The sequence below is a fragment of the Sorex araneus genome, chromosome X (genome assembly GCF_027595985.1).
Source record: "Sorex araneus isolate mSorAra2 chromosome X, mSorAra2.pri, whole genome shotgun sequence".
Lineage (NCBI taxonomy): Eukaryota > Metazoa > Chordata > Mammalia > Eulipotyphla > Soricidae > Sorex > Sorex araneus.
This window is the reverse complement of record NC_073313.1, coordinates 303390841-303416769: the sequence shown is the minus strand read 5'-3', so window position 1 is coordinate 303416769 and position 25929 is coordinate 303390841. Positions and strand designations below refer to the sequence as shown.

Below are 25929 nucleotides of genomic sequence, written 5' to 3'. Positions count from 1 at the left end.
GACACTTCATTGTGCTTAATTTTAGGTACCACTTCTGTTCACAAGAGGAGGGGAAGGGACACGCTGGGCTTTTTTGTTTCCCCTGGGCTCTTGTGCTGTATAAGTAAGTGATGAATTACTTCTAGAGGCAGGAAAGGAATGGGAGGAATGTGTTAAGGAAAGTTGAGAGGTAAACATCGTTGATTCGCAGTGGAGAAGGGGTGTTGGGTAAGGTATAAATACACTTCCTCCACAGCGGAGAGCTTCCACCTAAACTCAGAGAAATGCTCCCATTTTCTCCTACCACTTTCAGCTGCCTCTTGCCACTCCTTATAGGAAGCAAGTGAGCTCACCTTCTGCCTGTACTTGGTCGTAAAGGCCCCATAGTAGGCAACACACGCGGCCGCTATGAACACATTCCCAACGATGTTCCCTATCTCCTCCTCGGATTTCTGGATGCTTTCTTCCCACCGAACTTGCTCATCTCCTAGTGCAGCCGTTAGCTTCCCAGCCCGTGTCAGACGTGCTTTTGTCAGGGCCATAACCTTTGCTAAAAATGTTAACACAGTCAGGTTAGGTATTCAATGTATTTTTTTTAAATGTAAGAAGTTTACTAGAATTAGTATTATTTAGCTCACGTTGCCAGTATATCCTGATGAAATCTCACACTGATTCGATATTATTTTCCATATGAGAACCAAGTCCAAGTATGCTTCTTCCAAGCAAGGGGTTCCCTTATTTTTCAGGTGTGTGTGTATGTGTGTGTGTGTGCGTGCATGTGTTTTTCTAGAAATTGAACCCAATGCCTTGTAATAAGCCTTATTAAGGTATAGGAATCGAATATATGCAATCCTTCTAATTTTACACTATAGGGCCAGTGTAATATATCTGACTGAAATACACTTACACATTGAAAGTAAAAGTGAATGAAATTAAAAGTCTGATTGAAAACTCTTTCAACTTTTGAACATCAGGCATTTCCTGACTCATGTAAAACTTGTGAGTTACTTACCCAGACTTTCTTTCTCATTCACACCTTTCTCAAATTCCTCTTGTAAAGCCTGTATCTGAAGTTCTACTTTTCTTAATAATTGTTGCTTTTCTCTCAGAGTTGCCATAGTTATATCAAGTTCTGCCTAATAAAATAAGATTAAGTGTTTAAGAGTAGGCCCCAAAGATGGTTAAGTTATCCCAATTATAAATGAGTAGAAATAGTACTTATGACCCCCTTTTCTGTCTTAAACTATTTTTGGATTATATATAAAGTTAAAACTAAACAAAAATAGAGTAAAATGTGAGAGAAGAAACAAACAGAATCAAACAAAACAAAGTCAAACAAAATACATCATAGAAGGAACAGAGAAATAGATAGACCAAACATTTGGGATAAATTAGTCACTTTAATTGAGTATTAACTTCAAATGACAAAACACATGAAATATTCATATGATAGTGAAAAATAACATTTCCTAGTCAGTTTTCTAGAGTAGAGGACCACACAGTTTGGCCTTGCAGACCAAAGATAGCCTGTTTATTTTGTATGGTTTTTCTGGCTAAAAATGGTTTTACATTTTTAAGTGGATTAAAAAGAAGAATGCCATTTCATGATATGTACTATCTGTGAAGTTAGAATTTCACTGTTCATAAAGAAAGTTACACTGGAGCACAACCACTTATTTAGGTATGAAACATGTCTTTGTGTTGTTGAGTTGAGAAGCCAAAACAGAGATCACATAGTCAGAAAGCTGAAAACATTTATTAGCTGGGGGTGTGGAGAGCCAGTATAGAGCAGTAGAACATTAGTCTTGCATGTAACTGACCTTGATTTAATCCCTGCCACACTGAATGATCACTGAGCACAGAGCTAGGAGTAAGGCCTGAGCATAATTGGGTATGATCCAAAAATGAAAACAAAAAAAATTACTATATGAATCTGGGGAATGTTTAGATTCACTAAAATATTTATTTATTTATTTATTTATTTAACCTGGGATCTTATATTTTTTAAAAAAAACTTTATTTAAAAACTGTGGCTTAACTGGTTGAACTCTACAAGAAGAAAACATCCAACCCCATCAAAAAATGGGGCGAAGAAATGAACAGAAACTTTACCAAGGAAGAAATACGAATGGCCAAAAGGCACATGAAAAAGTGCTCTGCATCACTAATCATCAGAGAGATGCAGATCAAAACAACTTTGAGATACCACCTCACACCACAGAGACTAGCACACATCCAAAAGAACAAAAGCAACCGCTGTTGGAGAGGATGTGGGGAGAAAGGGACCCTTCTTCACTGCTGGTGGGAATGCCGACTGGTTCAGCCCTTCTGGAAAACAATTTGGACGACTCTCAAAAAATTAGATATTGAATTCCCATTTGACCCAGCAATACCACTGCTGGGAATATATCCCAGAGAGGCAAAAAAGTACAATCGAAACAACATCTGCACATGTATGTTCATCGCAGCACTGTTTACAATAGCCAGAATCTGGAAAAAACCCGAATGCCCCAGAACGGATGACTGGTTGAGGAAACTTTGGTACATCTATACAATGGAATACTATGCAGCTGTTAGAAAAAAGGAGGTCAAGAATTTTGTAGTCAAGTGGATGGGCATGAAAAGTTTCATGCTGAGTGAAATGGGTCAGAAAGAGAGAGACAGACATAGAAAGATTGCACTCATCTATGGTATATAGAATAACAGAGTGGGAGACTAACACTCAAGAACTGTAGAAATAAGTACCAGGAGGTTGACTCCATGGCTTCGAGGCTGGCCTCACGTTCCGGGGAAAGGTCAACTCAGAGAAGCGATCACCAACTACATTGTAGTCGAAGGCCATGTGGGGGAAGGGAGTTGCGGGCTGAATGAGGGCTAGAGACTGAGCACAGCGGCCACTCAACACCTTTATTGCAAAGCACAACAGCTAATTAGAGAGAGAAAACAGAAGGGAATGCCTTGCCACAGTGGCAGGGTGGGGTGGGGGGGAGATGGGATTGGGGAGGGTGGGAGGGACACTGGGTTTACGGGTGGTGGAGAATGGGCACTGGTGAAGGGATGGGTTCCAAACTTTGTATGAGGGAAGTATAAGCACAAAAGTGTATAAATCTGTAACTGTACCCTCACGGTGATTCTCTAATTAAAAATAAATAAATTTAAAAAAAAAACAAAAACTGTGGCTTACCAAGGTGTTCATAATACAGTTTTTTGGGCATTCAATGTCCAAGACCAATGCCACCGCCAGTGTGACCTTCCCTATTACTGTCCCCAGTTCCCTAAATAGCTCCCAAGCCTGTCCCCTTGAAAGGCACAAAATAATGTTAAAAATGCTATTATAGTTAAGGCACAGTATTAAAGTGGTGTTGATATTTTTGGTCTTGGTGCACACAATTACACCACGTGATTGTGTAATGATCTGAACTTTCACAGAAAAAGTCAACCTGTCAACCCTCGCTCTCTAGCCCATGGACCTTTCAGAATCTTGTCCTTTTGAATAATTATTCTTCATTTTGCTTGTGAGCTCACACTGGAATGTGAATAAAGATGGTTTTTAGAACTTCAAACAAGCCTATTAAATATGAGAGTATGTAGCCTCTGGAAATAGACATGGGCGTTAGAGCTAAAGGCATGTTAGAAACAAGGTCTAACGATACAAATATAATAAGGATAGATTCTCGTTTTATGTTAAAAGAGGGCTGATATTAGGAGTAATTTCTTTTTTTTAAGATGCTTTATCCTATTATTTTTCTATACCTATAATTCTTTAAAATTTTATTTATTTATTTATTTTTAAAATTAATTTAATCAATAATTTTTTAATTAGTGAATCACCGTGAGGGTACAGATACAGATTTACACATTTTCGTGCTTGTGTTTCCCTCTTACAATGTTCGAGAACCCATCCCTCCACCAGTGCCCATTCTCCACCACCAAAAAACCCAGTATCCCTCCCACCCCCCAATCCCATCTCCCCCCACCCCACCCTGCCTCTGTGGCAGGGCATTCCCTTTTGTTCTCTCTCTCCAATTGGGTGTTGTGGTTTGCAATAGGGGTATTGAGTGGCCATCATGTTCAGTCTCTAGTCTACTTTCAGCACGCATCTCCCTTCCCGTGTGTGGCCTCCAACCACATTTTACTTGGTGTTCCCTTCTCTATCTGAGCTGCCTTTTTTACTCAGCATGTGAGACCAGCTTCCAAGCCATGGAGCCAACCTTAGGAGTCATTTCTAAAAAAAAAAAACAAAACAAAAATGCAACCAAACCTTTGCCAACTGTATTTGTGAGGGGGATCAGAGTGACCTCCAGCAGTAATCAGGCTTTGGGGGCCACTCCAGCTGTACCTGGCCTGTGATGCAGTGCTGCTCTGGCCCAATGGTGTGGGGGCCACCCGGTCTTCACGTGGAGGTGCTGGGTAGGGATATGTGGTGCTGGGGATGAAACTGTGGTTTCACGCATGCCAGGCATGGGTGCTAATCCTTTGAATTATTTCCTTAAGCCAGCTATTATTATTATTTTTTATAACAGATTATCTTTGATTTCTTTTAAATTTATTATTATTATTGTTATTATTATTATTTTGCTTTTTGGGTCACATCCAGAGATGCACCAGGGTTACTCCTGACTCATGCACTAAGGAATTACTCCTGGCCATGTTCAGGGGACCATATGGGATCCTGAGAACCGAATCCGGGTAGGTCTCGTGCAAGGCAAACACCCCACTCTCTGTGCTATCACTCCAGCCCCGATGTCTTTTAAATTTTGATTGACTTTTTAAAAATTAAGTTTTCAAATTGATTTATCATTGGTTTATAGTATCATGAATTTCAGGGGGTTAGTTATATACCTTTGTATGTTCAGTTTTCACTACTGCAACCACCCAAAAGTTCCAGTTGCCAACCAACTCACCACCCAAAAGATACCTCTACTCATCCCTCCCATCCACTCTTCTCCTCTCTGGGAACATCACAGTTGTCACGAATCTAGAAGTTAGGTGAGTTATTTCTCACCAGTATATATGTCAGTTTTTCATATTCCACACATGAGCAAAACAATCCAGTGATTGCCTTTCACTTCCTTCTTTTTTTTTGCTTAACTGTCATCACTTCAAGATTCAGACATTTTGCCCCAAAGGCATACCTTCATCCTACAAGAGCTAATTTTCAAAAGCACTGTTGCTTAAAAGTGCCACTTGGATGATTAATGATCGTGGCTTTTAATTCTATAAAATGCCATAACACAGATAAATGTACCTGGGCTGCACGGAGTTTTTGTCTCTTCGGTTCAACTTCTTTGACCACCCGTGAGTACAAATCCATTGCTCTCACCCACATACACATGGATTTACAAGCTTTGGACACTTTTTCTACCTTTTCGGGCACAAAATCAGGATTGTTAATATACTTTTGGAGTTTTGCCAATATTTGAGGCTTTATGTTTTCCTTATCATATTCTAAAAGTCTTCTTAGAAAATTAGAGTCACCAAGAAGTTGCTTTGCTGTTTGCCAATCAGGTCTGCAAGACAAATATGATAATATCCTGGTAAGGAAGTAATGAAAGAATAAAACAATGTATTCCTATCAAGATCTTAAATTGGTATCCTAATTCATGGGTAGTTTTAATCTTGATACTATAATTGAGTGAATCTAATTACATGGAAAGACAGGGAATTGGAAGTCTAGTGTTCTACACAATGCACTACAGTTTGAGGTTGTAAGAAGAACTCTAAAACCACACAATCCTAGAAATGTGATACATTATAGAGAAAAGCTTTATTTAAAAAATTCCTAAGTACTCACATTCTTTCCTCATCTACATTAATTTAGATCCCTAAAAGTTCTTGCCAAGAAGTTACAATCACTTAATTGGCTTTATTTCTCTCACTCTTTATTTGCCCTCTGCAAACTTTTGCAAGGTTGGCCCTTCTCATGTGGAAATCTGGTTCTCATTTCCCTCTTGCCAGGGCTGTCTCTGTGCTAAGCAGGACCCCAATACTGCAATGTCCCACTGAGGTGCTGGCTGGCATGAGGATGCCCTGGGTCCTTCTCTCATTTCAACAAGATTTACACAGGAAAGTGTCTTAGAAGTTTCATTGAAATAAAATGATATCACTAGGGCTGGAGCAACAGCATAGTGGGTAAGGTGCTGGCTTTGCATGCACTGACCTGGCTTCAATCTCCAGCACCCCATATGGTTCCCAGAGCCCATCAGGAATGATACTTGAGTGCAAGAGTCGGGAGTAATTCCCTGAGCACCACTGGGTGTGGCCCCAAAGCAAAACAAATCCCAAAAAGGTATTACTAGGAAAGTTTGAAATCAATGTATCTCTGAGCTGAAATCAGAACATTTTAGCACCAAGCTTAATATCTTAGACTAGAGAGGGAACTCTGCGCTGAATGCAAGTAGGAGGCCTGGGTTCCATTTCTGTCATGGCATGGTCCCCTAAGCATGGAGCTGGGAGCAGTCCCTAAGCACTGCTTGGTTGTGACCTGAAAGCTGGAAACAGGACCTTTCATGATGCAGGAAACACCACATTCCTGCCCAATCCTGCTTCTATTCCATAAGCATCAAAGCTCTGTGAACCTCAAAGGTCCTCGGCTCTTGGGCTAGCAGCAGAGCCTCTCAAACTCCTGCTCACGCCTACCCTGTTGAATATGGGCACTTTTCTTGGCACTCAATACTCAGCAACTTTCACGACTTGAAGTTATTATTTTTAACATTTACCCAGTAGACTATACATGTCTTGTATAGAACTTTATATATTCTACAATCTAGGATATAAAATGATGGTTAAAAGGGGCTGGAGCAATAGCACAGCTGGTAGGGCATTTGCCTTGCACACGGCCAACCCGGGTTCGATTCCCAGTGTCCCATATGGTCCCCCGAGCACTGCCTGAAGTAATTCCTGAGTGTAGAGTGCCAGGAGTAATCCCTGAGCATTTCCAGGTGTGACCCAAAAAGCAAAAAAAAAAAAAAAAAGTTAAGTCAATTTGTTGTGTGACCAAATGACTGGTTGAGAAAGGGAAGAGAAAGAAGGCATGGAAGTGAAGTGGGAGAAAAACGACTGAGAAACACCACAGGTGGCTTGGAAATGGATTCTGAATGACTTACTTTGCGTTCAGGAGAATGGAAATTGCTTCCATAACAGTCATGACCATATCTGGAGGCTTTGTAAAGACTCTGATTTCCGCTATATCTGCTTTGTCTAAGGAATCCAGAGCTTTATTGGCAGCATCTAGTGCAGGCAAAGCTTCTTCGAGGTCTCTTTGAGCATCATCAGCTATTGCTTGGGTTTCTTCAGCTTTTACTTTTGCTGTTGCTTCATCTTCTTGCACAACACTACGAACCTTATAAGCGAAACACAAATCTTTGTGTGGTTTCCTCATTTGAATTTTAATGTTTAAAGATAAAGTCAATAGGAATAAATCATAATATTTTCTCCTTTGGATTAGACCAGTGATGAAAGATGATTAGATATATTGTACATTATGCTTTCCTTTGTCTACCTTATCCCTTGCTACTATAAGAATGGAGACATTATTTGAGCAATTATAATAATAATAAAAACAATTTTATTATTAAAAATAAATTATTCTAATATTAAAAATAAAATCATTCGAATAAATCATTAATAGTAATTAATAGGACTCATCATTAGACTATACTAGCTGTTTCATATTTGTAGGTAGCTCTTTTTTTTTTTTTGCTTTTTTTTGGGGGGTCACACCCAGCAATGCACAGGGGTTATTCCTGGCTCTGCACTCAGGAATTACTCCTGGCGGTGCTCAGGGGACCATATGGGATGCTGGGAATTGAACCCGGGTCAGCCGAGTGCAAGGCAAACGCCCTACCCGCTGTGCTATCGCTCCAGCCCCTGTAGGTAGCTCTTTTCTCATGACTCTCTGTCCCATTCATTAGGTTCACTCATTCTCAAAGAGAAAACCAGTTGGATTTATTGTAGGAAGATTATTTACAACTTCAAAGTATTGCTAAGTTCATCTATTACTTATTTTAATGGTATATAAAATTAAAAAATATCAATATGTCATTGCATATAAAGGATCAGTTGGCAGTTTTCTCACCACACTGTCAAACAATGTGTCATACCTGATCTGCATTTTCTTGATCTACTGCCAGTTTATCCATCAAGGCTTCAACGTCTTGTGATTTTGCCAAAAGAACAGGTTCTAAATCTGAAAGATCTAATTTCATTTTGTCTACGAGTACGTTTGTTTCTAATAGCTTGGTGAGACCATTCTTTACCCGATCACGTGCCTAGGTGACAATGAAAATATCTATTACAGAAAGTATCATAAACACAAGTTTACTGGCATCTCTTTGTCCTGTACTCGAATTTCACATTTTAAGAATTAATCTGAGATACTTGAAATTGTGATACATAAAACTGTGGGTAACAGTATTTTAGAAAATGACAATGACTTTCATTATAGGAGATCTAGGTCCATATTCCCTGTCCATAGGAGTGAGACACCAACTGACTGTGGATTCATGGAGGGTCTTGTATTATTTTGATTTCCTGAGGTAGCTTCGTAGCATTTGAGTAAGTGAAAGATTCACTTAGGAATTCCTGGAGGTTGTGACAATGGGAGTTTGGTTCCTCAAGACATCAAGTAAGACTGATGATCCTCTGGGGGAGAATGTCTTGGATAGTTAGATGTGGTCGCTGAGTCAAACCCTACTTCTTAGTGATAGAAAACTCTGGCCTAGTATCAGAGAGGCGATATCTCGTAAGGAGACACCTGGAAATAATTGGTTTTTGAAGGTGAGAGAGGAAAGTTGGTTAGAATGGACAGTTTTCAAAAATATGTTTAGTTATTTTAAGCAAAATTCCTTTGAGGCAATTAAAAATATGTAAGGGAGGACATTTCCATTTTTACGGCTTTAAAATGTGAAATTTAGATCTTGCTGGTTGTCTGCTGATAATTATGATGAGGATGATAATGAGGATGGCAGTCACTATTTTCCAAGTACACGTTAGATCATATTCCAAGAGTTTTATTGAAAACACCTTATTTAAATTCTACAATAAGAAGAAAATATGTAGAAAAATTTTTTTCTCCTAAAGCCGAAATATTTTACAAAATGTACTTAAGTTAGTAGAGAAGAAAGAAGCAGAACACAGACCCTCCAGTCTGCCAGGCATCAGAAATCACTGATCTTAGTGGGAACAATAAACACAATGAGAGCATCAAAACCTCATCTCTATCGCTCAACAAAAGTTCCCACAGAGATGGCTACTTCCCTACTTAGGTTTGATGCCACTGCAATGTCATTGCTTTTATTCTACAGAGTCAAGGACACTTATATAAGTGACAGAAGGCAAACTATGCTTCTTAAGAAAGGAAAGGCCTCTGGGCTACTTAACAGCCTATCTTTTTTGTTGCATTGTAGGTTGTTAAGGGCAAATGTTAGGATGATAAATGATCCAGCAGGTGAGATGGTATATGTATCTTCCACTCACTCCTGCAAGTTTTGAGTGTGAGCAAAAACCAACCAACCAATCAAAAAACAAAGAAGCGTTTTTTTAAAAAAGATATTCAACTTACTGAAATCAATTGCTTCCTTTTTTCACTCAGCATAGATAGGTAGAGCTGGATCAGTTCCAAGTAGGACGTGGGTGTTGTGTAGTATCGTCTCCGGAGCTCTGCATAATATTGATCCGCCATCACGGAGACACTCATGTGGACATTTACACACATGAGCGAAAGCTTTTCCTTCATTTCTTCACTTACAGCCCCAATATTTGAAAAAAATGTCTGTGATACAGAAAGAAGTGCTTCTCTGGGCCACTATAAATAAAGGAATAATTTTGAAAATCAATTGTTCACTTCCACAACATACAATTGAGCAATTAAGAAAAACATTTTTCTCTGTAACTCTATTGTGCCTTGTCCTTCTTACCTCATGAGTAGTTAAACTCTTATACATGTTTATGATGTTTAGTGAATTGAATGTCTGAGTTCCTTAGATAGAAACCTGTATTTGCTGTTTCCAGCACAATGTCAGGTATGTAAAACTTGTTCAATAGACATCCATATCAATCTATTAATTCAAATTATTGATAATAATTATATGATAAATATAAAAGCATGTCCATATTCTATTTATCAAACATTTTGAACTTCAGCTCTACTTTTTTTTAATGTTTGAAACTTTTTTATTTTTCTTTTGGGTCACACCCAGTGATGCACAGGGGTTACTCCTGGTTCTGCACTCAGGAATTACCCCTGGTGGTGCTCAGGAGACCATACGGGATGCTAGGAATCGAACCTGGGTCGGCCGCGTGCAAGACAAATGCCCTACCGGCTGTGCTATTGCTCCAGCCCCAAAACTGTTAACAACATGATTTACAGAGTTGTTCGTAATACACTAGTTTCAGGTGCTCAATGTACCAACACCAATACAACCACCAGTTTGACCTTCCTTCCATCAATATCCCCAGTTTCCCACTCACCCACTAGCCTGCTCCCTTATCAGGCACAATGGTTTTTTCCTTATTGCCTGTTACAACACATATCTCACAATGGTGTTATAATGTCATTGTCTGAGGATTTACTGAACTGGTTGGTCCTGGGTGAGCCTTATGTCATTGTTTTTGCTCATTAAGCTTAGTGGGTTTCAATGCAATTTTCCTATTTAATTTGCTGTGCTCCTACTGGGCTGTCAGCCTCATGCTTCAGGAACTGTGGAGCTGGGCTGACCCAGTAGCTTGGCCTGTCTTTGAGATTAGTCGTGGAGCTGTGAAATTGGCCACTTTATAGGTCGAGGATGTTGGGTGTGGGTGGGACACTGGGTATCTCCATAGGACTGGGACTTGCCCACCCCACTCTGAGAAGTCTCCGGAGATCTCAACCTGGAAAGCTTACCTGCGACAATTCAGTGTGATGAGATTCTTCAGATTTACTATTATAATCACTATCCTATTTGCATCAACATCTTTGTTGCTTTTAAAAAATTTTTTATAGAAGCACCATGATTTACAAAGTTATTCATAGTTGAATAACTTTGAATATTCAACAACAATCCCATCATTGGTGACAACTTCCCTCTACCAATAGCCCCAGTTTCCTTCCCACCCCCAGTCTTCCTCCTTGACAGACACATTTTTAAGTTCAGTTGTAGTATTTGGGTTTCATGCTTTCAGTTTTGTTCATTCTGTAGTTCAGATATAGAGATACACCACAACTCTACACTGCCAATGTGTCCAAGGTCTCTTCTTCCTACCCTTTTACCTCCCAGTACAGTTCAAGGTGCTCTTTGTATCCTCCTTTTAGTACTTTGCATTCCCTTGTCCTGTTATTCTATACATCACAGATAAGTGAGAACATCCTGTATTTTTTTGCAGTCACTTGCCCCTTAGTCAAATACAACTCTGTTGTATTCAGGACGACTAGTTTCAGTGAGATCCTAGTGTAGTCTAGAAATGCTTCAATGTTTTCCCCAATAAATTCCTTCATACATTCCAAGATGATTATTTTATGTTCAATTCTATTCCTCCAACTTCTACCCAGTCCTCTTTCTTACTCATTTGCAGCTATAGAACATACTTCCCATTTTACTAAAAACACAGACTTGATGAAACCAAGATTTCAATGAACTCTCACTCCTGCTCCTTCCTGTCACTGTATCTGTTCATACATTCTTCTTTCCTGTTACTCTGAGGTACGCTGGGTCTGTGCCTTGTCAAGGTGAGGGCCTTCACTAAAGACTCAATCCCATTGCTTATTGCTGCTCAGTGCTATTGATCCAGCAATGCTTAAATTGGCTGTGGCAACATCAAGCTTTCCTGGCTCATTTCCAACATTACACAGGCTACTGTATGTTTCCCACTAAAAATGCTTCTTTCTTGATCTCATTAGCCCTGTTAGCCATCGTTGGTGTTCCTTTGGGGTAAAACTCTTTAAAAGAGCTGCCTGCACATATGTTTCTGATTCTTCTCCCCCTCTTCTTTCTTAAACCTTCTACCCCACCATCACTGTACTGAGGCAGGAGTGTTAAAATCACTTGTAACTTCTACAATGTTCAATTGAATAAATTTTACCCTTCAGCAATGGGTTTCCTTTAGTTCAATGACTGTCACTGAAATATCTTATGTACAAGTAAGTTGTTAGAGGGATTTAAAGCTAATCCAAGCCACCTTCTCCAGATGGAGCCCTGGCGACACTGAGCAGCAACTAACACGGCTCCAGGATTCAGGACTGGGACACATCCGAGCCGCAGGGGGGCACTGGAGTGGGGCGGCACCAGCCCAAAACTCCAAGTGGTCCCGGCCGCTGGAAGTCACGCCCTCGACCCACCCTTGGCGCCATCTTCCACAATCAACAGAGAAGCGGCAGGCATTCTGGTGAGCAACGTGGCCCAGAAAATGCTCCGGACCCTAATTGGGGCCAGCAACACCGGGGAGCCGGAAGGAGGAGGTGCCGTCAGCACACCTTCTCCAGATGGAGCCCTGGCGACACTAAGCAGCAACTAACACGGCTCCAGGATTCGGGACTGGGACACATCCGAGCTGCGCGGCCGCTTACACGGCCGCGCGTCCTTTTCTAAAACCTAAAAACATACAATCTTTTAATGGAAAACTAATTATCAAATGCTTCCTTATTACGGTTATCTTGTTTAGGGGTATAACTCCCACAACAATAGTGAGTTTTGTGTTGAAATATTGAACGTAATCAAGGTGAAGAGAAAATGAAGTGAAATTCATCAGTTATACAGTTGGGGTGGGGGGCGAGGGGTATACCGAGGATTTTGGTGGTGGAATATGGGCACTGGTGAAGGGATGGTGTTTGAATACGGTATAACTGAGACATAAACCTGAGAACTCTGTAACTTTCCACATGGTGATAAAATTAAAAAAATATATACAAAAAAAAGCTAATCCAAGCACACTTGATTTATTCTTGGTTAGTGTGTGACCCTTTTAAAGTCAAGCAAGCATAGTTGAAGAAATGTCCTGTGATGTCACCCACCTGAACAAACCAGTCAATGGTGCAGCAGTTCACAAGGGATGGAAACATCCGGCACCGGGACCGAAAGGCGTCCCCGACTGGGCTCATGCACAGAACAATGTGCAGATTCTGACGAACTCTGTTGATGAAGAACTGAAACACCTGGCATAAAGAAAGATATCATTCAATTAAAAATAAGGAGGCAGCACCAATGAAAAAGTGTTGAAAATAAGCATCTAAATCTACCAGTTTCGATAAATGAGTATCAAGAAGAATAATACCATAGAAAAAAGTTAGTGTATCTTTGTGAATTGTTTGTTCTACATCTATTTTAATACCCCTTCCAAACCCTTTATTTTATTCCATTTAAGAATTCTAAAAATGGCATTTTGGGGCTGGAGCGATAGTACAGCGGGTAGGGCATTTGCTTTGCACACAGCTGACCCGGTTTTGATTCCCAGCATCCCATATGGTCCCCTGAACACCTCCAGGAGTAATTCCTGAGTGCAGAGCCAGGAGTAACCCCTGAGCATCGCCAAGTGTGACCCAAAAAGCAAAAAAAAAAAAAAAGGCATTTTATGGGTGCTATTGCAACCTGATTTCTGGATGTGTTTTAGGCCCCCTGTCATTACTGTATTTAAGAAGATCCCTTGAATAAAGGAGGTAGAGGTATTTATTTAAAAGTTCTTTTGGAGTAGAGAAAAGCTGAGGGAGAGAGCCTGGGTACAGGCTATGTTTGGAGGTGCAGAACATGGCAGCTGTGGCATGTTCTCTAATCTTGGATCCTTATTTGAGTCAATTTCTGGCATGCAGGGCATTCATGACTTTGGAGATGGCAGCGGAAGCAGACATGCACTGACAGGCTGCTGGCCCTGCAGGGATTCTGTGGTAAAAGCAGCAACTCTCTTGACCACTGACGCTGAGTGTGCATTTCATACCATCCAAGGATTTAAGCCTGGAATGCCTTTCTCTGGTCCTCCCAATGCATCTATGTTGCCATAAAGACCAATTTTGCTTACATATTTAGCTGAAGAAGACCCTCTGTCCATACCTACAAGCCTTAACAAACAGAAAAAATTATAATTTTTTTTGTTACACCCAGTGGTACTCAGGGCTGACTCCTGGCTCTGCTTAGGCATCATATCTAGTGCTGCCCAGAGGACCAGATGCAATGTCAAGGATTGAACATGGGTGGATGTGTGCAAGAAAAGCACTTTACCTGCTGTACTATCTCCCTGACCCAATACCCACAATACAGAAACAATCCAAGTATCCAAGAACAGATGACTGGACAGAAAAACAATGGTATATATTACAAAGGAAATGAATCATATTTTAACAAATTCCACCCATGGGGATTTGTGAACTGTTAGAAAGTGAGGCCAAGGTTTGTTTTATTTTATAAAGCCATCTCCCCATTCTGACATACCTCATCTCTACTACCCTCGGAAATTCCTACTTCTTTTGCTTTTGGTCTGGTGCCTGCTAAAACCTGCTCCAGTTCATCCTTCTCAAATAAATTAGGAACTTCACCTGAGTTCAGGATATTATTTATATCTTCTAAGAACTCTTCCACTACTATCTGTAGAGAAAGCAGAGTGATCTTTATAACTCACCCAAGATTTCAAAAAGTACTCTGAGGATGACTTAGGTAGAACTCTCCAGGTGGACCTCAGAGTTTTCAATGATTTTATTCCAAGGGAAAGGTAACAAAAATAAAAGCAAATACATGGGATTACATCAGATTAAAACATTTTTACATGACACACACAAAAAAACTTGGGCTAAAATGCTTTATATGTTATACAAATCTCTTTTCTTTTTTAAAAATTACCAATATTATCACAGATTTTAATTTAATAAGCTACAGTGTATTTCGGTAGAAGCCAATTAAACTGGAATTACAACGAAGGAAATTTTATCATGGAACTGAAATAAACATAATGCTATTTAAAAACAGAACCACTTCAATTAGGTTTCAAAATATTTGCTCTATGGGTGGAATTCAGAGAAATGATGAACAAAAAATATTCAGAACTAATTTCAGAGCTGAGTACTGAATTTCCAATAGAGAAGTAGGTGCCAAGGGAATAGTAGTTTGGAAAAGGCTCCTCTTATTTGATATCCCTGAGTGCAGCAAGAACAACACATGGAAGCAGGCTCTGCTGTCATAGCTATAGGCACCAGAAGCTACTATTTAAGTACCACAAGGAAAACTGCAGGCAAATCAAATTCCCCGTAACCATTTGAACAATGGTTAACATATTGTCCTAAAGTCCGGGGGTTATGAATTTCTGATGTTAGCCATATACTCACTTTAAAAAGGACAAGTGGATGTCTCCCATTGCAAGGTCTGCATACAACTTTTGATATTCCTTTGTCAATGATGCTATTTAATGCTATTTAAAAATAGAACCACTTCAATTAGGTTTCAAAATATTTGCTCTATGGGTGGAACTCAGAGAACTGATGAACAAAATATTATATTTATTTCAGTTCCATGATAAAATTTGCTTCATCGATGATATTTTCATCGATGAGTACCCCCACCTGGACAGCTAAAAATGAGTGGATTTACAATGGAAGAATATTGGCTCATACTTATGATACACTGTGCCTGGGATTGCGACTTACTCTTCAGCGCCATCCAAGGATGAAGCTATAACAGCGCCACCGTGGCTGCAGGTACCTCAGCAGGTGGCCTGGCAAGGCTGACCCGTGCCACTCGCACAGAGACACATATAAAAATCTTTTTGAGAAAATCCAAAAGATGTGTTTTCCTTAGGGAGTGAATTTTGGAGCCACGTACAAATTAGTCAAAGTACACAGGTGATTGAACACCTGGACTTTTCTTACTATTGGGCTGTCTGATTAGGTACCTGGGTGTCTGTGAAGAGGAAAACCATATTCCTTTCTTCTAGACCAGCCAGTCTGTATAACTTCCTCAGATCTTCATGAAAACTTTCATAATTATATCCCCGGCTTGGTTCAATCTGCAAGCATTTGTAACCACATATATGAGCTGCAAGTCTTGTAAGAGATTGCTTTCCTGTGCCTCCTACCCCGACGAGCAGGGCGTTGCCTCTTTCCTGACGAATCATGCGGACAATCCTATGAAAGCAAAGTGAAGAAAGATTTCTTTCCCATATACAGAAGTGACTTATCCTCAGAGGCCCTACCATGGCCTAGAAGGCTGGGGACAGCAGAACATCACATCTGAGTGTAAGGCACAAGAAAAAGACAGAGGATGACTGAGGGTCACAGATAGGATCATAGTACCGGTCGGCTTTTAGGGTGCTGACTGTGGTTCTGCAAATTTAGAGGAAAGTAATGATCATTTCCTTCTCCAAACAGTGGATGATTTTGTTAAAACCCTGTCTGATCTAGCCCGCTACTTACATCAACAATCCCTGGGGCTGGAGCTATGATACAGGGGTTAGGTGCATGCCTTGCATGTGGCCACCCTGGCTCTATCCCCAGCACAATAGAGTCCTCAGAGCACTGCCAGCAGCAGCCCTGAGGTTCTGAAGCACTGCTAAGTGTGGACCTAGAGACCCGTGGCACCCCTGAGGTGGCCCAAGTAATATGGAGCCAAGCAGGACCACATCTTGGGGTCTTAGCATGAAAAAGCCACCCTGGTTGGGTAAGAATCACAAATTGCTCCGAGCCTCCTAAACAACGCTCGGGAAATCCCCGAAATGTCTATTAGCAAGTCTTGCTCTCTACTGATAAGAATGAGTGAGCATTAAAAAACACAGGCCCAAGTAAAAGACACCAGCTCAGGAGCAGATATCAACAGGAATAATTAGAAATGGATTTTCTCTGAAGATATTGATACATTTTTAGAAATAAAACAGCAGGAACAATAGTATTGGAGAGGATGTAGAGATAAAACAATTCTGGTACATTCCTGATGAGAGTGTAAATTGGCACAGCTTCTATGGAAAACAGTATGGACATTTGCTTAAAAATAGAAAAACCGGGGCTGGAGCGATAGCACAGCGGGTAGGGCGTTTGCCTTGCACGCGGCTGACCCAGCTTTGATTCCCAGCATCCCATATGGTCCCCTGAGCACCACCAGGGGTAATTCCTGAGTGCAGAGCCAGGAGTAACCCCTGTGCATCGCCGGGTATGACCCAAAAAGTAAAAAAAAAAAAGAAAAAAAGAAGAAAGAAAAAGAAAAACCATATGATAGGCAATATCTATCCTTGGTAAGAAAATACAGGTGTGAAGCCCAAAGGATATGAAAACACTAGTCGTAAAGGACACTGGCATCCCTATGTTCACAGCCATATTATTCACAACAGGCAATAAATGGAATCAACCTAGATGTCCTCAACAGATGATGGAATAGACGCAATGGTGTATCTGATGGAATAAGACCTTGCAAATAAAAGATTAAATCGTGTCCATGATTTAATGGATAAAAAAGATGAAATTTGAGGTGACTATGCTAAGTGGAATAAGGAGGTGAAATTCAATTGCTAGATGACTTCATTCATATGTGGAATATGAACAGCTAAAGGAAAACAACTTAGCAGAAAACAACAAAATTAACTCCTGGACTCAAAGAAAACTATGGTTGTTAGAAGAGGGAAAGAAAAGTAGGAGTGGCATTTGTGGAATATAAAGTAACAGTATGAGAGGCTATCACCAAAGGATAGTAGAGATAAGGATCAGGAGGTTTGCTCCACGGCTTGGAAGCTGGCCTCACATGCTGGGGGGAAAGGCAGCTTAGATAGAGAAGGGACCACCAAGTAAAGGATGCTTGGAGGGCCTTCTCAGGATGGGAGATGTGTGCTGAAGGTAGACTATAGACCAAACATGATGTCCACTTAATACCTGTTTGAAAACCAAAACACCCCAAAGGAGAGAGAGTAAAAGGAAATGCCCTGCCACAAAGGCGGGGTGGGGTGAGGGGGTAGGGGATAGGGGTACTGGGAACATTGGTGGTCGAGAATGGGCACTGGTGGCAGGATGGGTACTTGATCATTTTATGACTGAAATGCAAGCACGAAAGTTTGTAAGTCTGTAACTGTACCTCATAGTGATTCATTAAAACAAACAAACAAACAAACAAACAAAAAACAGAAAAGGAGGAGTGGGAAGAATGAGCTAATGTGGGTTTTTGGTAGTGGGTTGGCACTGGAACTTCAGCGGCAGGACTGCTCAGAATTATATGTATATAGAGGTGTGAATCTTAATTTCTACAATTTCATAATATCCTATGCAAAGTATAGTTTTCTCATAAATAAAGAAAATAACCTCTAGTGACTAGCATCCTACCAAAAAGAATAGTCCAACAAGACACAGATTTCTTCAAAATGGACAGTAGATATTCAGGCTAGATCCACATGTATCATGGATTCTCTCAAAGGAGACTTGTGACAGTGTGAGGCTCATGAACAGGTGAATTTATGACCCCTGAATTTAATGTTTCCAAGAAAACTGAAACTCCTCTTTCTTTAGACACATGGCAACTTTGTCATATTGTCCCTGTTTCTCTGCAAACCACCTCAAACCTTCTTTTTTTAGGGGGGTATTAAGACAGGATATCTAAAATAAACTCAATCTTGATTTTTAAGAAAAAATAGTTATTCCTGAGATTTCACAGAAAGATGTTCATGCCATACTTTTGAAAATTTATCAAAACATTTATATTGTAGCAATATTTGCTAACAGATCTTTGTCAGTCTAGGATTCTAGTAAATTCTGTTGATGGAATTTTGCATAAATTAACTCTTACCTTTTAATTTAAAAACTATGATTAATACACTACTGGGTATTTTATAGACTATACCTTGAAACATGTTCTATAGCATCTTGAAAGAACACCAACTTTACTTCTTTGGGATTTACAAGGTTATAATCATCAAGATAGTCTTGAAGAACATTTGCAATTTTGTCTAGATCAGGCATGTCTTCATAAATCCGATCACTCTTATCTGCTCCAAACTATAAGATAATTTATGGAAGAAGAAACAAGCTGTATCAGTGCTGATATATAAATGTACACACCTATATACACTTGTACACAAACAATAAAATGAATCAAATTAAGGAGAAGAAATTTTAATTTATATTGCTACCTAATGATTTAATAGTTTTCCCTCTTGGAGAACCTGGCAAGTTACTGAGAGTATCCTGCCCACACGGCAGAGCCTGGCAAGCTCCTCGTGGCTTATTACATATGTCAAAAACAGTAACAATGATGGGTCTCATTCTCCTGGCCCTGAAATAGCCTCCAATGCGGTACCGTTGGGAAGGACAAGTAAAGAGAGGCTGCTAAAATCTCAGGGTTAGGACGAATGGAGACGTTACTGGTGCCCTCTTGAGCAAACCAATGATCAATGGATGACAGTGATACAGTGAATAATTTACAGGGCTTATAATAGCAGGACTATACAATCAAGGAAATAGAATTAAAGATATTTAAAAATTTCATGAATAACTAAAAAAACTTCATTTAACTTCTTTTAAGTGGTATTGGACTACCAATGATTTTTTTTCAATAAATTTCACACTAGAATTGAGATGTAGCTTAAACATCTATCTTATTATATCACGCTCTGGTTTCACATGCTTGCTTTTAGGACAATGACATCAGCAAAGCAAAATGTATTGAATATTGTTACATAAAAGATTTCTATGATTATAAAAGTCATGCCAGAATTATAGGCATTTTTCATGTAGTAGTCATATAAAGTCATTGAGAATGAAATTTTATACTGTCTGTTGAATACAATAATGGTATATTTTAATTGCTATAGAAACTTCTTGGGGTATCTTCATGTGGAAGCTTTGATTAAAATACATATAGGCAGTATAAAAGAAGAGTTCAACTGTTCATATTCTGTGCTCTATTCTCTAATAGTAAAAATCAATAACATAACTAGGCATTAGTATCATATTACTAGAAAATATCACTAGATATTAGTGATAATAATAGTTTATAATAGTACCATTAGAAATATACAGGAAATAAACTTGCGCTATCTGAAAACCAACTTAAGACTTTTCTTTCAATAATACATTTAAATAAAACCATATTTCATATAAATTATTCACATTTCTACTGTCAGGGGTTACCATAGTCGTGAGGTATTATAGACATATATTGTTTACATTGTTTATTTAACTGGAATTGCATGAGAAAAGACTTCAGTATTCCTAATTTGGTGTAGAGAGCTGGGGATTTATGGTGAATAAAACAGATGTGGACTCTCCCCTCTTGGACAATGGAGAGACATTGTACCCAAACAGAAGAAAAGTTTGTTTAAAATTTGTTTTTGTCAACATAGGCAGCATGGTTAAATGAAAGGCATTTTCTAGGCAGGTCTAGAAGTAAAACTAGGGCCCATGTATAGGTGTTACTGGAAGGAAGACAGACTTGAGGTGCTTAGTAGAAGACAAATTTTGATACTAATTAAGAACTACCCTGAAATGAAGAAGACATTACTGATATCAAATTTCTCATCAATGGTAGCATTAAGCAGCCATTGAATAGTTACACAAAAAACAAGAAAAGGGATTTTAGTTCTGAGTCAAGACAAAACCTTTTTGCTTTCAATATAGACTAGAGACTGAACACAATGGCCACTCAACACCTTTATTGCAAACCACAACACCTAATCAGAAAGAGAGAACAAAAGGGAATACCCTGCCATAGTGGCAGTGTGGGGTGGGGGGAGACAGGACTGGGGAGGGGGGAGAGGGATGTTGGGTTTACTTTTGGTAGAGAATGGGCACTGGTGAAGGGATGGGTTATCAAACTTTGTAAGGGAGAAACATGAGCACAAAAATGTATAAATCTGTAACTGTACCCTCACGTTGACTCACTAATTAAAAATAAACTATTAAATTAAAAAAATAAAAAAATAAAAATAACTTTTTTTAAAAAAAAACCTTTTTGCTTTCTTCCAAATGGAGTACCCTCATTGTTCCCCAATTCAAACTTATCAAAACGATTGTAGGAGTCAGCAATCTTTTTCACCAAAGGGGTAGTTTTAAAATATTTTAGGTATAATCGATCAAAGAATCTCTATGTGATACTATTCCACTCTGCCTTGAAATGCAAATGAAAGAACACATCTAAACAGAACACAGTCAAATAGTCATGGTTTAAGCTCTTAACAATCTTTGATTACAAAATAGGAATTGATGTCCTATGCTTCAGAGTTTCTGAGTACCTGACTTAGATCTTTAATATTCACAGATAAATCTTTAATATTCACAGATATAAAGTTCTTGTAGAATATGAACCAAAGCTAGAGAATAGCAAATGTGTTAATACTTCAAATGTAGTTGGGTCAATAAATTATACTTGCCTTTATGAAATCTCCAAATATGATGGGCTTATTCAAAAAATATTCCTGTTCAATTGAAATTCCAAAATGTTTATCTATTCAAAAATAAATTTTAATATGATAAGTTTAATGCAGTATTTTAGGACGATAACATGAAGAATATTATCAACTATGATTTAGAAGTCTTAATTAGAATGAATAAAATGTGGAACTAGAGTCACAGTATGGTAGGTAGGGCACTTGCTTTGCACACAGCTGACTTGAGTTTGATCCCTGACATCCCATATGGTCTCCTGAGCCCACCAGGAGTGATCCCTGAGTTCAGAGCCAGGAAAAACCTCTGAGCACCACAGGTGTGGCCAAAAACAAACAAAAAGGTCATGCTAACAAAACCATACTTTAGTTTTGTTAACAATCCCCCAGATTTTAGATGTTCTGAAAAATAATAATAGATATCTTGTTAAATATCTACTTTTAACGACATGATAGTAACAATATCTTATTAATATATTATTAAATGTCTTATTCATACCTACAAAAATGAAGATGCTATGATTTGCAAAGTTGTTCATAACAGAGTTTCAGACATACAATATTGTTGCCAATCCTATCACCAGTCTTCCCTTCACCAATATCCGTACGTTTCCCCCCAAGTCCTCAGTCTGCCTCCCTGGCAGGTTGTAGGTTGGGTCTCATGCTTACAGTGCATTGGCCTTGTGGTTTAGATATACACATATATCTCACCTCTGTACCACCAATGTGCCCAATATGTAATACTCTATTTCTCTTATTTTTTTCTAGTCTATTTAAGATAAATACAAATTAAAATATTAACCTTTGGTGAATTTCAATAAAAAATGTTTCCTTTTTGTGCTTCTTTTCTTTTTTCTTGTGGGGGAACACACCTGGCAATAGTCAGGACTTACTCCTGGCTGTGTGCTCAGGGATCACTCCTGGTGGACTAGAGGGACAATATGTTTTGATGAAGATCAAACCTGGGTTGGCCATGTGCAAGGCAATGCCCTATCTGTTGTATTATCACTCTGGCCCCAGTAATTATTTTCTTAATATTTCATATAATTTTAATCATTGAAGGAAAAGTATTTTACTCATGAAAATTAAACTTCATTTTGCTTAACTCTAAATAAGCTCATTTAAATTTTCCTTTATAGAAATTAAAATTCCTGTTCAATTAAAAAAAGAACAACTGGGGCTGGAGCGATAGCACAGAGGGTAGGGCATTTGCCTTGCACGCGGCTGACCCAGCTTTGATTCCCAGCATCCCATATGGTCCCCCAGCACCGCCAGGAGTAATTCTGAGTGCATGAGCCAGGGGTAAGTAACACCTGTGCATCACCGGGTGTGACCCAAAAAGCAAAAAACAAAACAAAACAAAACAAAAAACCCCCAAACAACTAAATAAACATGATACTTACTAGCCATTTCTGTCAAAATAGCATGAAAATAGTGCTTATCTTCACTGTTAATCAAACGGTCATGGAAGACTCTTTGACATTCATGGCAGAAGAGTCTAAATATCTGAATTTCTTCTCTTACTGTTCCTGAGTCACATTGGAGGATGCCTTTTTTTTTAAGAAAAATAAAACAGTTTAAGTCTAAAATTGTGAAATATCTATGAATAGTTAATATCTAGGAATTAAGGAAAAACCCTTAGTTCCAATGTTCTTATGTAAAAAGAACATGAGGACTTGGCCTGGATTATGCAAAGGACTTCCTCTCCCCACTTATGACATTTTATGATATCTATCCATCCACCCATGTACCCATCCACCCACTAATCCATCTATCCATCCATCCACCTAGGCATCTACCCATCCATTCAGTTACAGATATGGTGTAAGATCAAGGAATCCAGTGCTGAACTATACAATGTCCTTGCAGCACCAACACCCCATTGGAAGGAAGAGAGATATACACACACTTAAAGAGGAATATCTAGGATATAATTTCAGGTAGTACTATGAATGGAACTTCCATAAAGGAAAAGGTTTTACTGGGAATGTGACACATGAACAGAAAAAAGTGAGTCCTGTTCATATGAGTTATTTAAGAACATAGAAGCAGTTTAAGATATCCCTGGGTAGGCCCCTTGTTAGAAGCAGCAAGGAAATAGCATTAGTGAAGGGGAAAGTGAGAGAAGGTGAGGCTGGAAGACCTCTGAGTTGAGGTCACAAAGAACCTCAGTCTCAAGGGCAGGGGTGTACTGTTGGCTGCAGAGAGGGCAAATGTGGGCTTTAGACGTTACGAAAACAGAAGAGGGCATGGAGAAGTGAGGAGAGGAGAGAAGAAAGTAAGAAAGGGAGAGGGAAAGAGAAAAAAGTGTGTGGGTGGGGAGAAAAGAGTAGTGGGAAAAAGGAGAGGGGGACAGGGGGCAACTGGAGAGAGAGCCCGAGAGAGAGGAGAGGGGAGCAGAGAAGAGAGAGAAGAGAAGAGAGACAGAGAGAGAGATGCTGGTGAGGAATGGTAGTGGGGCAGACTGGTAGTGAACGGAATAGTGAGAAATGGGTTTTTTGGGACATACATTTTGAAGGTAATCAAAAATTTTGAGGGAATTATCCAGCAATAAGAACAATCAAGGATGCTCTAAGGGTCCTGTGCTGACAAAATAATTGCAGTTCCCTTAACTGAGGTAGGAGCATACCTGAGGGGAGAGATAAACTCAAGAATTTCATCCCAGATGTGCAGAATTTAAGAAGTCTAACTAGATATCTAAGTGAGTTTGTTTAGAAGAAGCTGAGTTGGGGCCAGAGCGATAGTACAGCCACGAGGGCATTTGCCTTGCATGTGGTTGACCTGGGTTCAATCCCTGGCATCCTATATGATTCCCCAAGCACCACTAGGAGTAATTCCTGAGTGCAGAGCCAGGAATAACCCCTGAGCATCACTGGGTGTGACCCAAAGAGGAAAAAAAAAAAGAAGCTGGATTACTCTGGAGAGTATCACACTGAGTGGAGTTAGGAGAGGGACAGATAGAGAATGAGCTTCCTCAGATGTGGGATATAAAGAAACATAATATAGAGACAATTACTCAAGGGCAATAGCACTTGAGAGCTGGTCTTTAAGAGGAAGCACAGTACCATGGGGGGTCTGAGGGTGGGTGGGTGGAGAGGATGCTAGGACGATGGTGGAGGGTGTGGTGCTGGAATGTTTGATGAAACTGAGCCATTATCAACACTGTAAATCACAGTGTCTATAAGGAAACTTGAAAAGATGTAAGAAAGCAAGAGACCTATGTCAGATCTCTTGAGGAGAGAGCGCTGGAAATAGACAGTTTGAGCACAGGGACAGCTGGAGGGAGGAAAGCCAAGGAAGAGCCAGCCAAGGGCATCAGCAGCAGCGGCAAGTGAGAAAGGAGGGTGCCCAGGAGAGCAGCACCCTGGGTCACTACAGAGGGCTCCTGAGACAGGCCAGTGGGCAAAACCCGCAAGCATTGTGGAGAGGGGAAGGTGTTCTGACAACTGACCAATGGATTTAGCCAGAGGGAGAGGGGAACCTGGACAAAACAGCTCAATTCAACATCTCGCTTGAGTACACCGAAGAGAGCACTGTGGAGAGAGCGAGGGAAGGCTATTCTTTCAGGGCTCTTAGAGGAACAGGAAGTGAGGGCACCTGGGAGCAGCTGGGTAGAGGACTTAGGAGAATTATTATTTTTTTATTAAAAAATTTTTTTTTGGGTAAACAAGATAAAATATATTTATTCAATGGACTATTATATGCAATATAAACTGAAAATGAAACAAAACATTCTACAATGTGAGGAGGATTATTTTTTAAGATGGGAATTTTCTGTGCTGTTAGGAAAGAGCCAATAGAAGAGAAAGCATTAACGATGCAGTAGACAAGTGGAAATTATAAGAGCAAAACTGCAGAACAGGAGGGAAGGCGTGGGACCCAGGGCTTAACGTGGCACTAACATGTCCCTATGGGAGCAGGCACAGCTCCGACACTTCAGTAGGAGGGAGGAAGGTGCGGGGAGCTTGGAAGATGAGACTTCTGGATCAATTATTTAAATCACCATCTATAAAATTACCATAGAAACTGATAATATACTCTATGTGACACTATAATTAGAATTAGGCATCATTAACAGAACATCCTAAGTATATAATTGTGTATATATAATTATTATATATTATATGTATAAAACACACGTTCAGTATATAACAGTCTCTCATCAGCAGGGAGTGAAAACTGGGAGAGGATGGGATGCTGACAGTTTGAAGGAAGCTAGGAAGTGATCAAGTCATTGGGAGAGAGGTTGGAGGGGGTACTTGAATAGGAATGGGGACAGGATTTCTGGGCAACTCATAGGCATCCACATGCATACAATCCACATGCATCCACATACATACAAGTCAATGAGAGATTTGGGAATGAACAGAAATGAGGAGCAAGCAGGCCACAGAAGGAGGGCTCAGTGTGGGCTCAATACACTACCTTGTACACATTTAGATAAATCCCTCAAGTTAAAGACATAGTGGGACTTGGCTGGAGTTGGCAGAAGATCAACACTCATCCTGTTATAAATTTCAACTGCGGCTTCTACAATGTTTGATGCCATTTGTTTTACAGCTGTTGGGAAGTCACTCAGGAAGCCATTTAGGATGGCCTAGAAGCAGAAACATCGTATGAGAGAGTGTTTGATTACTACCCTAAACA

General features: G+C 39.7%; 1 protein-coding gene and 1 pseudogene across 1 annotated transcript in view; both read right to left on the bottom strand.

Annotated features, from left to right (window-relative positions):
• The window catches only part of DNAH6 (dynein axonemal heavy chain 6), a 210701-nt gene that overhangs the window by 66075 nt on the left and 118697 nt on the right, over nucleotides 1-25929 (bottom strand). The window contains exons 42-54 of the mRNA XM_055122229.1: nucleotides 25708-25879; nucleotides 22686-22832; nucleotides 21271-21344; nucleotides 18744-18898; nucleotides 15823-16054; nucleotides 14373-14525; nucleotides 12965-13105; nucleotides 9542-9784; nucleotides 8082-8249; nucleotides 7086-7321; nucleotides 5228-5489; nucleotides 992-1115; nucleotides 333-529 (exon numbers count right to left, since the gene is read on the bottom strand). Coding sequence (XP_054978204.1) covers nucleotides 333-529; nucleotides 992-1115; nucleotides 5228-5489; nucleotides 7086-7321; nucleotides 8082-8249; nucleotides 9542-9784; nucleotides 12965-13105; nucleotides 14373-14525; nucleotides 15823-16054; nucleotides 18744-18898; nucleotides 21271-21344; nucleotides 22686-22832; nucleotides 25708-25879 — 2304 coding nt within the window. The remainder of the gene's footprint in view (nucleotides 1-332; nucleotides 530-991; nucleotides 1116-5227; nucleotides 5490-7085; nucleotides 7322-8081; nucleotides 8250-9541; nucleotides 9785-12964; nucleotides 13106-14372; nucleotides 14526-15822; nucleotides 16055-18743; nucleotides 18899-21270; nucleotides 21345-22685; nucleotides 22833-25707; nucleotides 25880-25929) is intronic.
• Nucleotides 14911-15684, bottom strand: LOC129399603 (SET domain-containing protein 9-like; annotated as a pseudogene).